Genomic DNA, 18,738 nt, shown 5'->3' with positions numbered 1-18,738 from the left:
GCTGAACCCACTAATTACCTGCTGAACCCACTAATTACCAGCTGAACCCACTAATTACCTGCTGGTAAAGAGCTGCTGCACCTGGGCAGAGCCTGGAGCTCCAGCCCCTCCTCGCTCCGTGCTGGGGGAGCTGCTGCAGCTGTGTCAGCCTGGAGAATCCTTTGCCCCGAGGTGTCCTGGCCTTTCCTCCTGTGGGGAGGAGAGTCCTTGGCCTCAGGGCTGGCTCTGGGCAGCTGCCAGGCCCCAGGAGCCTCCTGGTGTGGGCAGGGAAGGGCAAACCTCGGCAGGGAGAATCCCTGGACAACCTGGGGCTGCTCCCCTGGGCAGTGGGAGCTCTTTTCCATGCTGGGGGGGACAGAGGAAAAGCCCAGCTCTGCTTGCTGGGGCTGAGCACTGGCAGCTGTTGTGGCCAGTGCTGGCCCACTCTCACTGGCCCGGGGACCACTCACTTTGGGGGAGAAACATTTCTGCCCTGTTGGGCATGAGTGGGTGTTGTGGGTTTGGGGGTAGCGAAGGTTTAAACAAGGAAATGCTATTTCTTGTTCCAACAAAACTGAATAAAAAGCATTTATGGAGCTGATGCCTGTGGCTGGAAAGTCTCTGGCAGGCAGGGATGGCTCTTTGGGGGTGTTTGTGCTGTCCCTGTTTGTTTGGGGGATGTTTTGGGGTGAGGGGGGATCAGGGCAGAGATGCACGTGGTGGCTGGGGGGAGGCAAGGGCTTCCCAGCCCCAGTGCTGGGGTCCCAGCCCTGCAGCCCAGGGCTTGGGGGGTGTAAGGAGCTGGTGGGGGTCAAGACATGGACCCATCCTTGCTGCTCTTGAGCCCATTATCTTATCAGGGTGTTGGGTGTGACCTCTGTGGCACTCTGTGGTTTGTCTGTGCTCTCCAAATAGCACCAGGGCAGCCTTGGGATGGGGGGACACCCCCTGGCTGTGCTGCTGCAGAGGGACAGGGTCACCCTGACAGAGCCTGGGAATGGGCTGGGAGAGGGGAATGTTCTAGAAGGAGGCTCAGCTGGGCAGGGAGGCTTGGGGCAGCCTCAGGGTTCTTTGGTCCCTGAGCCTTCAGGCCCCAGTGAAGCTCCAGTGCCTTTGGTTGGCATCGTTTTGTTTTTTGTACATTTTGTACATTTGTGAAGCTTTGTACTCCAAGCCCTGTGTGTGGTGACTTTGTGCAGGAGCCTAGGGGTGCCTCAGGGGGCTGTGGGGGCTGAGCTGTCCCAGTTAACCAGATCCCCCTGAGGGTTCTTGCTGCCTTTTTGGGGTCTGTGTCCTGCTCTGGGGACTGCTCACCTGCAGCATGTCCTCCCATGCTGTGGCACAGCGTGGCTGTGCCTGTGTCCCCTCCTGAGGGCACAGCTGGGGTGGTGCCCTCCAGCCTGGAGCCAGAGGGGCGGCTCTGCGTGGTTTGTTTTGGTTCTTGTCACAAACAACTGCGTGTCCTTGTGCCGAGGCCTCGTGCTGGGAGCAGCGGCTCCATCTGGGATAACAGCCCTGGATTGCTCCTGCCAGGGCTCCCTGGATCTGGGATAACAGCCCTGGATCTCTCACAGCCAGGGCTCCCTGGATCTGGGATAAGAACCCTGGATTGCTCCAACCAGGGGCTCCCTGGATCTGGGATAACAGCTCTGGATTGCTCATAGGGGCTCCCTGGACCTGGGATAACAGCCCTGGATCACTCACAGCTCTGGGGCTGTGTGCCCTCACTCCCTGCACAGGGGGACTGCAAGGGCTGGGGCACAGCACGATATTGGGGTGTCTCTGGTGTCCCCAACACCCAGACCTCTCAGTGCTCTGCATGTCCTTGGCCAGAGCTCTGGGCTGGGCACTCCCAGGGCTCCCAAACCCTCTCTCCCCACCTGTGCAGGGAGGTGGGAGCAGGTGGGTGAAGCCCAGAGGTGGGGAGAGCTGTGCCATCACCCAGGAATCACACTTGTGGGAGCGTGGCTGCAAAGAGGAGCTCCCAGCAAAGGTTTTGGGAAGGGAGAGTGCAGCTGCTGGCTTCCTCCTGCTCCCTGCAGCACCTCCCTGTAACCCCACAATGCTGACCTGAGCCTGAGGTGTTTCCTGGCACACAGTGCAGAATGGCAGCCCTGGGGAGCAGCAGGAGTGTTCTGGAAGGCAGGTGGGACTCAAACCACCTCGGGAAAGTTGGGGACAGGCAGGGGGGGACAAAGAGCTCCCCGTGGCCGAGCGGCTGGCGCAGTGAGGGGGTGACCTCCCCCTGGGCCAAGCTGTTGAAATGGGGGAGCAAGGTCAGGCTCCCTGCAGAGGGTGCAGGGGCTGACGTCAAAGGAAGCAGCTGTAATTCACAGGTTCCTGCGAGTGCTGGTCTGCAGGCCGTAATTCATCCCAGAAATGTCATTTCAGCCTTGAGCATTATCGCTGCTCTGCCGTGTCCCACTGCTGGGGCAGATAACGGGGCCTGGGGAGTAGGGGGGCTGCTCCTCACTTCAGCCCCAGGCTCAGCAGCTCAATGGATTTCATATTCAGCTTTCTGTGGGTTCCTGTGCACAGAGCTCAGCCTGGCTCATTATTCCACAGTGTGTTGTGCTGTCCATCGTTTGTGGCGGTGTTTGTAGGGGTCTTAGGATGAGGGAAGAGACGAGAATGTTGACTCCATGTTTTAGAAGGCTTGATTTATTATTTTATGATATATATTATATGGAAACTATACTAAAACAATAGAAGAAAGGATTTCATCAGAAGGCTAGCTAAGAATAGAAAAAGAATGATAAGAAAGGCTTGTGACTGACTGAGACAGTCCGGACAGCTGGGCTGTGATTGGCCATTAATTAGAAACAACCACATGAGACCAATCACAGATGCACCTGTTGCATTCCACAATAGCAGATAACCATTGGTTACATTTTGTTCCTGAGGCCTCTCAGCTTCTCAGGAGAAAAAATCCTAAGGAAAGGATTTTTCAGAAAATATCACAGCTACAATCATTATCCCTTATTATCAATTGTCTCCCATCGAAGCTTGGCCTCGATGACCTTGGAGGACTTTTCCATCCTTACTGACTGCACTGTGCTGATCTGTCACCTGTCAGTAGAAGTCAGAATGCTGCTCCGTGCCCTGGGCCGCAGCTCCGTGTTGGGGATGCCTCGGGGCAGGGCAGAAGCTGCTCAAGGGGGGCTCTGCCTGCCGAGCCCCGGGGCCGGAGCTGCTCAGGGGGGCTCTGCCGAGTCCCGGGGCCGGGGCGGCTCCGCGGGGCCCTCACGCTCCCGGCCCCGTGTGCTGTGCTCGGGGAGCGGGGCCGGCCTTGGCCCGCGGGGCCCGGCCCGCCGTGAGGGCCCGCAGTGACGGCTCTTATCTCCCGCCTGACGGGGCAGAATCCTTCAGCACCGCGTACTTAAGGCCGCGCACGGCGGGGCCGGGCCAGAGCAGCGATCGGCGCAGACGGACGGACACCGGGACAGCGCGGACACCGCTGAGGGCACCGCCACTGCCACCGCCAGAGCCACCACTACTGCCCGGCCACCACCGCAGGCACCACTGAGGGCACCGCCACTGCCACCACCGCAGCCACTGCCCAGCTGACGCTCCGACCCCTCAGGAGATGCTGCCAGCCACGTCCAAGCTCTGCGCCGCCATCTCCTACCGCCACCTGCGCAACATGACCGGTGAGTCCGGCTGCGGGCCGGGACAGCTCCTGTCCGGCTGCCTGGGACAGGACAAGGCCGAGGGAGCTCCTGTCCGGCTGTCTGGGACAGGATGGGGCTGGGGCAGTCCCTGTCTGGCTGTTTGGGACAGGATAAAACCAGGACAGCCCCTGTCCGGCTGCCTGGGGCTTGGGGATTCTCTCCCCGCTGTCAAAGGTAGAGTGAGATTTTCTGACAAAAGTTTATTAGAGAAGCTCCTGTTGAGTCACAAGCTCCAGAAAGGGCTCACTTTCTTCCTAAACTCCTCAGAGTGGTGGCTGGGGCCTCCGCGATGTTCTCCCCACTCTGCAGCATGTTGGGTTCTGTGATTTACTGTCCCTGAAACCCTAAACCCTGTCACTGAGGGGCTGGCTCGTGTCCCTGTGACCAGCTCTGGGTCACACTCCTCTGGCTGTGAGAATTTTGTACCTCTGTGCTCCATTTCCATGCTCTTTCCTGGGCACCTGCACGTTTCTCCTCAGTGTTTTTACTGCTGCAGGGAGCTGGAGCCCAGTTCAGGATTGCTTAGGACAGCCTACCCCAGTGTGATGGCAACCAGCTGCTCCCTGTGCCTGTAGGGACACCGAGATGGTGGCAAGCAGGGACTTTTCCATGCTGTGTGTTTAAATGGGGGAAAAGCCCCACGGTAAGGGCCAGGTGGTGCTGGTGGGTGACACGCTCTCTCCCCAGGTCTGAGGAGACAAGCTGCCGTGGCCATCAGCCAGGAGCTGAGCAGGCTGGCCAGCCACAGCCCAGGACCCAGCACCTGGATCCACCAGGTGCGCAGGAGAAGCTCCTTGCTCAGTAAGTGACACACCTGAGGGGTCTGTTCCTTTCCTGCTGGGGGGAAACCCTCACAGGCTGGGGGAAAACCTGTTTGAGGGTGGGCTGTGCTTCTGCTGAGCCACAGGCAGAGTGGGAACTGGGTGTAATCCTCATCCCCTGGACACAGAGAGGGGTATTTGGTGTAGGTAAAGCTCATCTGGCACATTACAGTGCTCTTGCTCAGCCCTGCCTCTATCTGCAGGCTCAAGGCTGGAGGAGAAACCCTTCAGCGAGATGGAAATGTCTTACATCAAGCAAGGAGAGGAGGCCCTGCAGAAATCCCTCAGAATCCTGGAGGACCAGGACGACTGGAAGACAGAGACGGTGGCGGTGGGTGCTGTGCCCCGTGGTGCTTCCTTGCAGCCCTCCCTGCCCCTGAGAGCAGCTCTGGTGGTAACTCTGCCATCCCCTCACAGGGTAATGGGGACAAAGTGCTGAGCAAGGTGCTGCCAGACGTGGGGAAGGTGTTCCGGCTGGAGGTGGTGGTGGACCAGCCCCTGGACACGGTGTACGGAGAGCTGGTGGACAACATGGAGCAGATGGGAGAATGGAACCCCAGCGTCAAAGAAGTCAGGGTAGGAGAATGTGTCCGATCTGTCACTGCCAGCCTGTGTTCTGTGCATTTCCTGCTGCAGATGTAGAGGAGGTTTTGCAGTATCTGTGTTGAGGAGAGTCTGGAGAAGCTTCTGTGTGATTAATTTTGCAGGAAATTAATGCAAGGAAGCACCTTGCACTTTCCTGCAAGGAGCTGCCAGTTCTGCTGGAAGGTGGGGCTGATCTGGGGAAGAAATAGGCACAAGGAATCAGAGAAGCAGTAAGGGAATAGCTTTTCACTCGGGAATTGAAAACAGTACTCACCTGGGGGCGAGCAATATTTGGAATTATTGTCATTGTCAAATCTTTGTCAGACCCTGTATCTGAACACCTGGTAACCAGAGGCACTTTTAGCTGTGCTTGCAGTAAGTGCAAGTTTTAATTCTGAACTGCAGATCCTGGAGAAGATTGGGAAGGACACAGTGATCACCCACGAGAAGGCGGCCGCGACCCCTGGGAACATCGTGGGGCCCCGGGACTTTGTGAGCGTGCGGTGCTCCAGGAGACGTGGCTCCACCTGTGTCCTGGCAGGGATGTCCACCACCTACGGGGCCATGCCCGAGCAGGAGGGCTTCATAAGGTACCTGCACCTGCTCAGTCCTGTTATGTGTGAGCAGGGAGGAGATTCCCACAGGGCACGAGGGTTTTACTGCGGGCTCAGGGTCGCTGGGTTTCTACAGGCAGCAGGAGCTGCTGCAGAAAGCCCAAAGTGTATTTTTGAGGCTGGATAAAGTCCAAGTTTGGGTCTGACCTGAGCCTCTTTCCCCACCAGGGCTGAGAATGGTCCCACCTGCATGGTGCTGCGCCCGCTGCCTGGCAGCCCCTCCCGGACCAGGCTCACCTGGCTGCTCAGCATTGACCTCAAGGTACCTGGGGCTGGGGGGAGCCTGGGGGAGCCCGGGGCTCTGGGGAGGCTGGTTCTGCTCACAGGCTGTGTCTGCTCTCCCTAGGGGTGGCTGCCCAAGACCATCATCAACCAGGTCCTGTCCCAGACACAGGTGGACTTTGCCAAACACCTGCGGCAGCGCCTGGCCCGGCCGGTGCCTGCGGCCTGCTGACCACCAGGGCCTGCTGACCACAGCCTGCTGACCACCAGGGCCTGCTGACCACCATGACCCACTGACCACAGCCTGCTGACCACCAGGGCCTGCTGACCACCAGGGCCTGCTGACCACCATGACCCACTGACCACCAGGGCCTGCTGACCACCAGGGCCTGCTGACCACCATGACCCACTGACCACCAGGGCCTGCTGACCACCAGGGCCTGCTGACCACCATGACCCGCTGACCACCATGACCCACTGACCACAGCCTGCTGACCACCACCCACTGACCATGACCTGCTGACCACCACCCACTGACCACCACCCACTGACCACCCCATGCAGGGCTTCCTTCAGGGGCCAAGTATGGAATCTTGTCACTTCAATTAGCTAAGGCCTTTAATAGCAGACTCCACTAATTAATACATAGTTACACTCAATAAATAGAAGTTTATTTATTGAAGCTCGTTGTCTAAGTGCAGGACTAAAAATTTAATTCCTGCAGTTGCTTAACTGAGCACGTGCTGGCCTAATCAGCCAACTCCACCCTCCCTAATTACTTTCAATGAATAAATAAAGCTTTAATTAGTGCTGTCTACAATTAAAGGTCTGGGCTAATGAGTTATTAGGGAGACAGCTGACTGGTAAGGCACATCCTCAGTGAGGCAAACACAAACTTGACTGAACCTCAACTTTTACTCTCCCAAAGCTTAAACACAGCACTTACTTAACAATTTTGTTATGCTCTAATTTATTTTTTTCTGTACCAACACATAAGAAGTGTCAAATTATTTATTCACCCAAAGCTCTGCAGTGATGATCATTAGGCCCCATGTAACTCCTGTGCACAGGAGATCTTCAGCTCAAAAGATCTCCAAGTGTAGCTACTTTGAGTTTCAATGTCATTTGTAACAATTTACAAGACAAATACAAGAATAAAAAGAAGAGTTAAAGCCTTTATTTTAAAACTGGTTTCCAGTCTGTGGGGAAAAAAAAATACAGTTTGGACAGAAGCCCAAATTTCAGTCTTGCATGCAGCCGTGTTGTTCCAACAGAGCCGTCCTGGCTGGGAGCTGTTGGCCACCATCAGCCAAACACCCCTGAGCACAGGGGTCACTGCAGCCACACCTGGCAGGTCCTGAGCTGTCACAGCCCGGGAGAAGAAGGTTCTTCAACACCCCCTTCTGCAGTGAGTGACACTCTAAAGGTACTGGGGGCTCCCAGAGAGGCCCCACAGCAGCACAAACACCCCAGAACTGCCTCCCGGGGCAGTGGGGAGCTGTGAACACACACACACAACACCTGCCAGCCAGGGCTGCATCCACCTCGGCCTCTTGGCTCCTTGGCTGATCACTGAGAGAGAGATGGAGGTTCCTCTGCAGCAAACCCACAGTGCTGGGGGTTATGGCTCCCAGGGTGGGCTCCTCCTGCCATCCACCTCTGTCTCCACGTGGTACAGGACATCGGCCAGCGTGTGCTCCACCACGGCGCCCCAGCCCATGTCACTCATCTGCAGGGGGAAGCACACTTAGCTCCACTCCTGGACAAGGAGGGACCACACAGCCCAGGGCTGTTTCCCTCCTCAAAACAGTACTGGCAGGGGGGAAATTCCAAGTGTTTCCTTGAACAACAATTCAGCCCCCTTACTGACAAATGAGGCCAACACAGGCAACAATCTGCCAAGAGGAACAAGATAACAGCACCTATTATTTAATTAAAATTTAATGATTCATTTGGATATCTGTCCTTATGTATTTTTTAACACAATCCTCTTGGCTACACTGTCCAGGTACTGAGACTGAAGGACAGGTAGAGGTGTGGTATGAATCACACCAAAACATCTTTGATTTAAACAATGAGGTTTTCAAATGGGAGGAGAAGCTTCAGTTTTACTTACAGGATGGTAAGTGATGTCTCTTGGTGGATACTTGAAATATGGCCCAAAGTTTATGGAAACCTGTGGAACATATATTTTCATTAAATCTAAAAATCTAGGAAAATCTCTTTAGTCCTCCATTCTCATTCCTTCCTACTCCTGAGCCTCCCCACACCCTGTGCAAGCCCACAGGAACAAACACTGCTGATGTTACTTCAGCAATTTGATAATCTTGTTACACATGTGAACAGCAAGATTGTTCCAGAGTCACTAGAATGATTCCCATCTTTCCTTTTCACTTGGCACACTTTGTGCATAAACACACTTTGTGTGTGAAACTGATGGATTTAGGAATTCCCTTTCAAAGAGCCCTCACTTACCGTGCAGCCTTTGTACAGAGAGATAGCAGGAAAATAAACCCCCTCAAAGATGTCCTTAAAGGCAACTCCTTGGCTGACACCGTTCTTGAAGAATATGATCTGAAAAATGAAGGGTTTTCCCACTGATGGTGGCTGGCAGGACACAGCAATCCTGACAAGATTAACGCCTGCTCCCTTTCACTCAGGCCAGGCACGTGTTGAAGTGACAGCAACAACTCACCTGGCTTCCAGGGGCTTGCTTTAGGCTCTTCTCTGCTTTGTCCACAAAATCCTTCTCTTCAAAGTACAAGTAGCTTTTGAATTTGATCAAAGCCTGAAAAAGCAGCAAACAATGTCAGGGACAAGCCCAAAATCTGTTACTTGTCACCTGCTCAGGGCCAGGTGTGCCTGGTGTCAGAGTACCTGTGAGGAGTGACTCCCACAGCTCAGAGATTTCAGAGCCAGGAGGGGAAGGTGAAAGGAGATGTGGGCAATCCCATCTAGGAGTATTCTGCTTTCTTGAAATCAACACTTTGGGCCTCTCCCCCAGGAACCACAGAGGTACCAAGAGGCAGGATGGGAAGGGTGCACGGAAAGGGGCACGAGTGAGGCCACAGCAACTCATTTTCCAGTTTTCCACCTGCCAATGCTTAATCCAACAGTGAACTTGCACCTCACCTTGTCTTTGTAGGTGTCAGGCAGGGATTTGGCTGTCTCAGTATCCTCTGGAAGGTTGATATAAAACCCCAGGACATCGCCCTGTCCGTAGCCAGAGGAATAGTGTTTCCCTATGGACTGGTGAAACTTGGTTCCCTTTTTGCTGCGCCAGGAGTAACTGAACTTGTCATATCCCAGAGGGGCCTGGAGGTTCCCTGTGGAAACAAACCCTTCATGGTGAACACAGGGAGCGCAGCAGCAGCACCTGCTGAGAAATGTTTTGTAAGATTATTTACCCAAGGGCTGTGACCAGCCTAATCTGGCAGCTGTGTCTGGAGGCATCTCGTCCATGGAGATTTCGAAGTACCAGGCTCCCTTCCGCACGCCGTGCGAGGCCCTCACCATGGAATAGCCCTTCTCCCCAACCACAGTCAGCCTGTCATCAGAGATCTTCAGCTGGGGAGCTGCAGGGGAGCACACACTTGTCATTTTTAACGTGGTGATGTGAAGAGGCAAGTGAACACAGAGGTGGATTTAAGCTCTGACTGGGAGTGAGAGGTGACTGAGATGCCTCTGGAAGGAAACACAAGTGCACGCCCTAAGGAGCTCTGTACCTCGGTCATGCAGTGCCAGGAGGACTCGCTCATACAGGCAGGCTCTGTACAGGTCCCCAGGAATTGGTTTTCCTGCCCAACAGTCCAGCTCCAGCTTTTCTGGGTCGGGGGCGTGGGGGTCAGGCTCGGCCAGGATGTAGCGATAGCCGTCCTTGTTGAAGGGGTGCTCCAGAGGGTACCCGTGAGGGGGCAGGCGCTGAGCTGCGAACAGCGGGTCACTGCAACACACAAACACCACGCTGGCATCCCCAGGTGCTGGCACTTGGCACCCCAGGACAGCCCCTGCAGAGCTGGCCCTGTGCTCAGGGGCTGCACACTCTGAGTGTAGTCATCCACTGTAAATCATTGATAGCCCGGGACCCATCAGTCACCCATGACATCATCAGTGACATCATAGGAGGGACCCCCAGACACCCACTCGGGGCAGAGACAGCGGGGAGGCAGCTTAGGGCATCACAAGTGCCACCGTTCCTGACTGGTACCTGTGGGAATCCCTAAAATCAGAGGGGTTTGGGAAAGCTGCAAAAGGCCCCAGAGACAGCAGAACTGTGATTAGAGCTGAGCAGCAGCCATGAGATTGGGCAGCAGAAAAATTATGTAAGTAGAAAAGCAAGGACAAATAGAACAATGGTCTATGTATTAACACTTGTCTAGAATAACTCCCTAAGCTGCAGAAAAGTTTATCTAGTGAGATATTAGGCAGTTTTAAGCTTAATAATGGAGCTCTGAGCATTGTGTTTGAAGGCTCACAAGCAGGTATTGTATTTGAAATAAGCAAGCATTGTTTAACCAAAGGTACCTGTGCTTATAGTGGTTGGATAGAACTACTGTCAATGTGCTTTTGCTTTGTGTAATTGGTCAAAAAACTTTTAAAGTGAGTTGTAACATTAAGTTCTTTGTCTGCTGCCTGGGATCTGAGCTGCTGGCATCTTCCTATTGTCATAACCATGCTGGAAAATCAAACAGCTCAAGGCACGTTCCCAGCAGTCCTGTCCTGTTTGTGATTTGTACACAGCCCCCAGGCAACAACAATATACATCCCTGTGCCATCCCCGTGTCCATCCCCGTGCCATCCCCATGTCCATCCCTGTGCCATCCCCGTGCCCATCCCCGTGCCCATCCCTGTGCCATCCCATGTCCACCCCTGTGCCATCCCATGTCCATCCCTGTGCCATCCCTGTGCCATCCCTGTGCCATCCCTGTGCCATCCCTGTGTCCATCCCCGCGTCCATCCCCATGCCCATCCCTGTGCCCATCCCTGTGCCCATCCCTGTGTCCATCCCCATGTCCATCCCAGTGCCATCCCTGTGCCCACCCCTGCCCTCCATGGCCCCTCAGCTCTCACCTCCGGGTTTTCTTGGCCGTGCCCGTGGTGCCCCCGTCCTGCTGCTTGCGCTTGGCCCCTCTGCCCTTGCCGCTGCCCCCGGCAGCCATTCCCCCTGCACACAAAACCAGCCCTGCTCAGGAGCTGCTGCTGCTGGCCAGCGCCCGCCCCACGGCATCCCCAGGGACACAGGGGCAGAGCAGCCACACCAAAGCAGCTCCTGGGCTCAGGTGCCTTTGGCCACAGTTGCTTGAACCAGGCTTCGCTGCCAACGAGCACAGCAAAGCCCACAACTTTCATGTGGCTCCTGGTCAGCTTTTGAGGTGTCTTAATTTGGAGCAGAAGCTAAAGGAGATTGAGCAGCAAAACAAGCTCAATCTGAGCTTTTCAGGTGAGAATTAAGAATCTTTTCTGCAACAGCACTGGGATCCACTTCAGGGGCATTAATATTATTATTCTTATTATTGGAGATTCCAGTCACAGCCCAAATCACAGCAGAAACCCATCCTCCAGCACAGCCACCAACCCAGTGACCCTGTGCTGGAGAACACTGACAGCAACCAACAATAAGCACTCAGTGTTCAATTTCCATCTACAAAATAAAATACACCTGAGTTGAGGAAAAATGAAAAGCAAGAGGTGTTTCTCTTCAGTACTACTGAAATCAGTTCTGTGATTGAGCAGCAAATCAGTTTGAACTCAGCTCTCAGTAATAAAACTGAGTGTAGGAAAATGACATGTCAAACTTAATCAAACTAATATCAGCATGTTTTAATAAATTAAATCATACATGCATTTTATCATCCTGCTATTTCCAAAGATATCACTGCTGATTTATAAGGAAAACTCTGGAAATTTCATGTACTGTAGATAAACACCTTCACAAACCACATTTGCGTGGTAACTAAAACTCCAGTCAGCTCTTCCATTACCAGCATTCCCTTACAGTGTAAGGGATCCAAACCATCCAGGGAATGCCATATTCTGCACAAACATGACCTGATCCAGCTGCACTCCCTGATTTCAGTGCAGACAAACATTCAGGCTCTCCAGTTTGTCAGCAATTACTTGCCAAAAAAACCCAATTACTTGCCCAACAAACCATTGCATTATAAATTTCAGACCAATTGTTTAAGCATTAAAACTACAACACCAGGTCAATTGATACAGAAAAAAAACATACATAAGTGTAAAATAAATAAACAAAATCTTTAAATCAGTCAAGTAAGGCAGAATATGGCAATTAAAAGCTTCTAACTGCTAAGATTAAAGACTGGAATTGCTGGTTTGTATTGAAGTCCAACTGCAATCACATCAGGGCACGCTTTGACTTTTGATTGACTTTGGCTTCTAAGAGAATCGAGCAAGAAAAGCTTTGCAAACAGCAATACTTAAGTTTTAGAAGCTGAAAGGTAAATATTCACCTCCCAGAGAGGCTCCACCTGCAAGAACAGAAGTGGCACCACAGGTTTGTCAGTCTCCCAGAAATGGAACAAAAAACAACCAGTGCATGACATGGAAATAACACACCTGAGATATCTCTAACCTGCTTTAAAAAGACCCAAATAACTCCTGCCTGTACTACTGGGATGTGTTTAATAAAGATTATTAATGCATAAACCCATTAACAGTTCATTTCCTGCAGCAAGGCTGCCCTGAGTACCCTCAGCAAGATGGGAAACAGGAAATCTGAGTAACTCAAGGAGGTAATTTAAAACCATGCTAGGAGCAAAGTGACAAGCTCAGCCTTCAGCGAGCATCTTGATTTATCTGGTCACAGTAAAGAAGGGGCTGAACCTTCCCAAGACACAAAGTTAATCTTTCTCTAAAAAGGCACAGTGAGACTGTTCTGAGCACAAGCATGAGCTCAGTTCACAGGACAGTTTAACTGCACAGATGCCCAGAGAGCTGGGAAATGCAGCTTAGTCCCAAATACCCAAACCCCCTCAAAGTAAAGAACTTGCCATTTAAGCTCCCACTCGTGGACACGGCGTTGTTCTGTTTCTGGTTGTCATAGGCTGGACCAATATTGGCAAGATCCTGCAGGAAATCAAATGCTTTGGTCAAAGGGAACACTCTGAGCCTGCTGGGGCTCCCACCCACCCAAGACCTGCCCTTGATGAGCAGAAAAGTACCAGTGGGATCCCCACCTTCCTCCTGTCTCCCATCCCATACCTGGTCTAGAAGCCCAAATTTGGGATAATCTTCCTCTGGGTCTTTGCTGCCTGGGTCTGGATGCTCTTTCACCAGGAACACATCTCTTTCTTTACACTAAAACACAGGAGTTTTAGTTAAACAGGCTAAGATCACAACAAATTCATTAACAAGTGTTTAAATCCCAGTAGTTCCTATTAATGTGTTAGGTAGATCAGCTGCCTAAGAAGCATCAGCAGCTTCAAGCCCAGCCCTGAGCACATACAGATGTCAGAAACCCAAATCCACAGATTTACCCTCAATCCTTACCATGGTTTTGACAATATTATTGGGCCAAGTCATTTTCCCAGGCCTCTGCCGTGTTGTCATACACTCCCAGTATTTATCAATGAAGGGGATAATATCCTGTAGGAACAGAAAACATCTGTGTGAGCTCCTCCTCTTGCTGGCTGACACCCCTGGTGCTGTGAGGTCCCAAAGAAGCAGACCTTATCCTTGGAGAACATCGTTTTGGGGTGCTCGTCCTGGGTCCTGGACTGCCACGTCAGGTTGGCCAGAGCACTAAGGCACATTTCCTTCAGATCTGAGAAACAAAACACTCCAGTTACACTTGGGGGGAGGATCAGACATCCAGACACAGTGATCACCCTGAGAAAACTGCAAAACCTCCCAAATTCTGTCCTGACTCAGCCCTCCTGAACCACTTACACCACCTTCAGAAATCAGTAGCAAACCATTTTTAGAAGGAGCCACACACGGTTGTAAATATGGGATTTTGGGTCATTTTCCACAAGTCTCAGGAGAGCCCACCCACTGATTTCAGATAAAACCAACCCTCCAGGGTGATCTTGCACAGAACATCTCCCAAGGAGCTGTTCCCAAACTCACTTGCTTGTTTCCTCAGGAAATAGGTGTTCCCACTGTGGTGGCACACGTTGCAGTGGAAGCTGTAGTTGGTCATGAAGGGCAGACACGACCTGGGGGAAAATCAGCTTTGTTAGGGCTGGGTACAGCGTAATTATTGCATCAAGTTCAAGAATCCCACAACCTGTGAGGCTGGAAAGGCCCTCTGAGACCACTGAGTCCAGCCTGTGCCCGATGCCCACCTTGTCCCCAGCCCAGAGCACTCAGTGCCACCTCCAGCCCTTCCCTGGACACCTCTCCTTGTCCTGTCCCTGTTCCCTGGGAGCAGAGCGCGACCTCCCTGGCTGTCCCCTCCTGTCAGGAGTTTTGCAGAACCACAAGGTCCCCCTTGAGCCTCCTTTTTTCCAGGTTGAGCCCCTTTTCCAGCTCCCTCAGCCCCTCCTGGTGCTCCATCTCCTTCCCAGCTCCATTCCCTTCCCTGGACACGCTCCAGCCCCTCATTGTTCTTCTTGGAGTGAAAGAAAATTAATTATTCTTGACTACACTGAGTTAAGAAAGTAATTATTCCAGGTTAAAAGCCAAGTATTCCTTCCCTCCCCAAGAGCACAGACAGCTAACAGGCTCCGTGGTATTTCATGGGGCTGCTTTTATCATGGACAAAGCTTTATTTACACAACACTCCAGTTCCCAAGTGCTCAAGGACACGGGCAGGTCCTTGGGAACTCAGACTCCAAACACTCCATTTTAAAGCCCCGTGCTGGCCCTGCCATCACCTACGTGGTGTCGATGCCGAAGGTGTCAGCTGTGAACCACTTGGTGCAGATGCCACACTGCAGCTCGATCTCGCCCAGCTGCCGCGCGTTCTCCTCGTCCCCGGAGCCCCCCTGGGCATCCATGGCTTCAGCGCCATCCCCGGCAGCGTCCTGGAAGCGGAGCAGAGCCAGGAATCCAACAGTGCCCGGGGCAGGCAGGAATCTGAGAGGGAATAAATCCTTTCCCCTAACCCACGGCCCTGCTGCGAGCAGCCTGGAGCTGTTTTGTACACTCCACTCGTGAGGATGAGCCACACGGCTGGAGATTTAACTTCCAAAATAATCCTTTAAGGAAGCAAAGGAAGCAAATCCCAAGCTGGCGTTAAGGGATGCTCCTCCCCGGCTGCACCTACCCCTCCGTGCCCACGGCACCGGCACCTACCAGCGGCTCCTTCCCGTTGGCCGACTCGGTCTCCAGGGCCGCGCTGGCATCGACCATGGCGGCGTCCCCCCTGCCAGGGCACAGAGATCAGAGCGGAGCCCGCACCGGCGCTCCGGGGCATGGCCGGGACCCGGGCCCAGGCGGGACTGGGGCTGAGGGAGCCCCGGAGGGCCGGGACCCGGGGCCTGGCGGGACTGGGGCCGAGGGAGCCCCGGAGGGCCGGGACCCCCATCCGCGTTCCCATGGTAACGGGGCCAGGTCCCGCCGAGCCCGTACGGCTCCCACGGCCCCGCGGAGGAAGGGACATACCCGGTCTCGGGGTCGGTGGCGGGCGGTTCTGGCGGGGCCGGGGGCTCCGGGGCCGGGGGTGGCTCCGGGGGGGGCTCGGCGCCCTCCGCCGCCGCTGCCGCCGCCATGTTCGCGCCGCTGCCGCGAGAAGCGCGGAGAATCTCGCGAGACTTGGGCGCCGGGAGCGCGCCCCCTGTCGGCGGCCGCCGGGAGCGCGGCGCGGGCAGGCGTGACGTCATCATGCGCTGCCGTGACGTCACGGGTGCGGGGCTGACAGCGGGGGCTGAACCGGGAGCGGGTCCCGGTGCCCTGCGGGAGGAATGAGCGCCTTTCCCCCCGGGAAGGACGAGTGTGGCCTCTCTGGGTGCCCCACCCCGGAGACTGGGGGCCAGGGGTGCCCCCGGTGCTGCTCCGCTCGCCAAGGAGCGCGGCGGGACTGACCGGGCTGGGGATGTGCCCGGGCCACTCGTCCCCGGGCTCTGGGGACAGCGGTGCCATCGCACAGAACGGGGGTGGCCGCCCCCAACCCCCGGCCATAGGGACAGAGGGACAGAGAGGGGTGGTGGGGACAGAAGGACAGACGGACGGGGAGAAGGACAACTGGAGGAATGCAGGGATGAGGCAAGGATGGATGGATGGATGGATGGATGGATGGATGGATGGATGGATGGATGGATGGATGGAATGATGGATAAGGCTGGAGGCAGCGGGGGAAGGATGGGGAGAGGGACAGACGGAGGAAGAGTAGGGCGGGGGGCGAGGGCAAGGGAGCGGGGAGGGATGGCCGGGAGGTAGGTGGGGGTGGAGGGGAGGGAGCACAGAGATAGGGACGGAGGGATGGGAAGAGGGACGGGGAGAAGAGGGGAGGGGGCTGTCGGGGAGGGGGGTGCCGGGGCCGCCCGGGGCGGTGCTCGGGGCCGCTGTACAAATAGGGCGGCTGCGGGTGGCCCGGGCAGACATGCGGGTCCCGCTCCGCTCCGTGCCCGCGCTGGCGCTCTGCGCCTTAGCCCTGCTCCGCCTGGGCTGCGCTCCCACCCGGGCACTCACCTGGGCACCGACCGGAGCGTCCCCCCGGGCACCGCTCACCTGGGCACCGACCGGAGCGTCCCCCCGGGCACCGCTCACCTGGGCACCGACCCTGGCCCCGGCCCGTGCCCCGCCGCGCTGTCCCCCGCTGATGCTGCAGCTGCTCCGCGCCCCTCCCGCCCCGCTCCGCGCCGCCGCCGCCGCCGCTCTCAGCCTCTCCCCGCACGGTGAGTGGGGCCGCGGGCATCCCTGTCCCGGGACCGGCACCGACCCTGAGCCTCCCTGTCCCGGGACCGGCACCGTCCCTGAGCCTCCCTGTCCCGGGACCCGCACTATTCCCAGGACCGGCACTGTTCCCGGGTGACCCTGTCCCCGGGATCAGCACCGTCCCTCTTGCCGGGATTGCCGCTGTCCCTGTCCTGGGACCAGCGCCATCCCCGTGCATCCCTGTCCAGGGATCGATCCCCACTGTCCCAGCCCTGCCTGAGTCTCTGGCTGCCTCTCAGGTGGATCCAGCTGCTTTCTCCCGACCCTCGGGCTCTCATAGCGGGGCTGGTCCCCGGCAGCAGGCGGGGGCACCGTGGCCCCCCCCAGCTCTGGCACCCCTGGCACCGCTGCCCTCACCGTGCCCTTCCCTTTCAGGCTCCCTGCAGAACGGCTCCCGCTGGGCTCTCTCCTTCGACATGTCCTCCCTGTCCAGCAGCCAGGAGGTGAGTCTGGCTCAGCTCCGTGTCCGCCTGCCCGGCCTCTCCCGCGCCCACAACGCCTCCCTGGACATCTACCACAGCCAGCGCCGCAGGTGCCGCCCAGACGGGTCCTGCAGCCACCAGCTCTTCCTGGGCACCGTGGCTGGCAGCCCCTCTGCCACCCAGGCCTCCTGGAAAGTCTTTGAGGTCACCAACCTGCTGCGGAGCTGGCTGCACCAAGCCGTGCCCGCCGGGCAGCAGAGCCGGTGGGAGGTGAACGGTTCAGACGCCCCCGCCGCACCGGGGGACACCGGCAGCGGCGGGGATGTGGCAGACAGCGTCCTGCTGCTCGTCTTCTCCAAGGACAAGTCTCCAGGGGAGCACAGCCTGATCAGAACGGCGGAGACCTCCAAGTACATCATGCGGGAGAGCGGCTGGCGGGGCGCGGGGGCGCGGCGGCAGCGCAGGAACAGGATGGAGAGGCAGCGCATCAAAGCCAGCGCCCCGCGGGAGCAGGGCCGGGAGCAGGGCCGGCAGCTGTGCAGGAGGGTGGACATGCTGGTGGATTTCGAGCAGACGGGCTGGGGCAGCTGGATCGTGTACCCCAAGAAGTACAACGCTTATCGCTGCGAGGGGCTGTGCCCCTCGCCCGTGGATGAGACCTTCAAGCCCACCAACCACGCCTACATCCAGGTAAGAGGGTGCTGCCCCCGCATCCCCCGCACCCCACACCCCAGCAGGGGCATGTTCTGCCCTTCCCGTGTCTCCCACAGAGTCTGCTGCAGCTCTACAAGCCCAACCAGGTGCCGTGTCCCGCCTGCTCCCCGGTGAAGATGAGCCCCCTCTCCATGCTCTACTACGAGAGGGGCGAGGTCGTCGTCCGCCACCACGAGGACATGATCATCGAGGAGTGTGGCTGCAACTGAGGCACCCCGTGCCTGCCAGGAAGGTGCACAGAAGTGCCCCAAGGACCCACGAGCACTGCACGGAGCAGCAGGGTGTCTCTGAAGCTGGCACAGGAGCTGGGGAGGAGAGGGTGCCCGGCAGTTCTGCATGGCCACAGTGCCTGGCTGGATCCAGGCTCCACGTGGAAAAGGCCACCAGGCACCTCCCTGTGGCTGCACCCCATTTACCAAGCAGCTGGAGGGTGCCCCTGTGTGGGACAGAGGCAGGAGCTGAGGTGCAGGGCTGGGGCACGGCTCCCTGCCATGACACGGCTCAGGCAATGCTGCTTTTCCCAGCCATGGGAATCATCAGGAGCCACAGGTTCTCAGGACCTGCAGCTCCAGGGTCTGGCCATGCCGAGCATACACACCACTGGGGTTTTCAATTTCCCCTGAGGTTTAAGCATTTCTTCCAATGATTTTATTATATTTCTATTAAAACTGTCACATTTCTATGACAACTCAGACAAGTGAATGTATCAGCCAACGCCCAGAGCCCCAGCTGGCAGATCCAGCTGGGCAGATGTTACAAACAAGTAACCACAGCTCTGCTCGAGCCTTTTCCCCCTCACTGGAGGGGCTGGTAGTGAAAAGGTCACAGCTGTACAATTCATCAATAAATTATATCTGTTAAAAATGCC

The 18,738-nt window shown here is 56.1% G+C and overlaps 3 protein-coding genes across 4 annotated transcripts; 2 read left to right on the top strand and 1 right to left on the bottom strand.

Moving 5' to 3' along the window:
• The first annotated feature begins 1,612 nt into the window (after positions 1 to 1,612).
• On the top strand, positions 1,613 to 6,922 carry STAR (steroidogenic acute regulatory protein). Its single transcript, XM_054650699.2, has 7 exons — positions 1,613 to 3,629; positions 4,338 to 4,451; positions 4,675 to 4,802; positions 4,889 to 5,047; positions 5,462 to 5,646; positions 5,839 to 5,932; positions 6,017 to 6,922. Exons 1-7 carry the CDS (start codon positions 3,566 to 3,568, stop codon positions 6,122 to 6,124), a joined length of 852 nt encoding a protein of 283 aa, XP_054506674.1. The 5' UTR covers positions 1,613 to 3,565; the 3' UTR covers positions 6,125 to 6,922.
• Positions 6,923 to 7,047: 125 nt separating this feature from the next.
• Positions 7,048 to 15,611, bottom strand: ASH2L (ASH2 like, histone lysine methyltransferase complex subunit). Of its 2 annotated transcripts, XM_054650693.2 has the most exons (17): positions 15,463 to 15,611; positions 15,154 to 15,223; positions 14,737 to 14,882; positions 13,984 to 14,072; positions 13,584 to 13,678; positions 13,405 to 13,500; positions 13,117 to 13,212; positions 12,906 to 12,981; positions 12,366 to 12,383; positions 10,963 to 11,056; positions 9,618 to 9,835; positions 9,300 to 9,467; positions 9,025 to 9,218; positions 8,588 to 8,680; positions 8,368 to 8,466; positions 8,009 to 8,068; positions 7,048 to 7,621 (listed from the first exon to the last, which is right to left on the bottom strand). In XM_054650693.2, exons 1-17 carry the CDS (start codon positions 15,567 to 15,569, stop codon positions 7,514 to 7,516), a joined length of 1,827 nt encoding a protein of 608 aa, XP_054506668.2. In that variant the 5' UTR covers positions 15,570 to 15,611; the 3' UTR covers positions 7,048 to 7,513. The 2 variants fall into 2 exon arrangements, with proteins under 2 accessions (XP_054506668.2, XP_054506669.2); XM_054650694.2 differs by lacking the exon at positions 12,366 to 12,383.
• A 717-nt stretch (positions 15,612 to 16,328) lies between these two features.
• NODAL (nodal growth differentiation factor) lies at positions 16,329 to 18,738 on the top strand. The gene is made up of 3 exons (XM_054650695.2): positions 16,329 to 16,694; positions 17,110 to 17,846; positions 17,927 to 18,738. Exons 1-3 carry the CDS (start codon positions 16,400 to 16,402, stop codon positions 18,077 to 18,079), a joined length of 1,185 nt encoding a protein of 394 aa, XP_054506670.2. The 5' UTR covers positions 16,329 to 16,399; the 3' UTR covers positions 18,080 to 18,738.

The sequence above is a fragment of the Agelaius phoeniceus genome, chromosome 30 (genome assembly GCF_051311805.1).
Source record: "Agelaius phoeniceus isolate bAgePho1 chromosome 30, bAgePho1.hap1, whole genome shotgun sequence".
NCBI classification, from domain to species: Eukaryota; Metazoa; Chordata; class Aves; order Passeriformes; family Icteridae; genus Agelaius; species Agelaius phoeniceus.
Note: the sequence above shows the minus strand (reverse complement) of the source record. Positions and strands in the feature narration are given on the sequence as shown.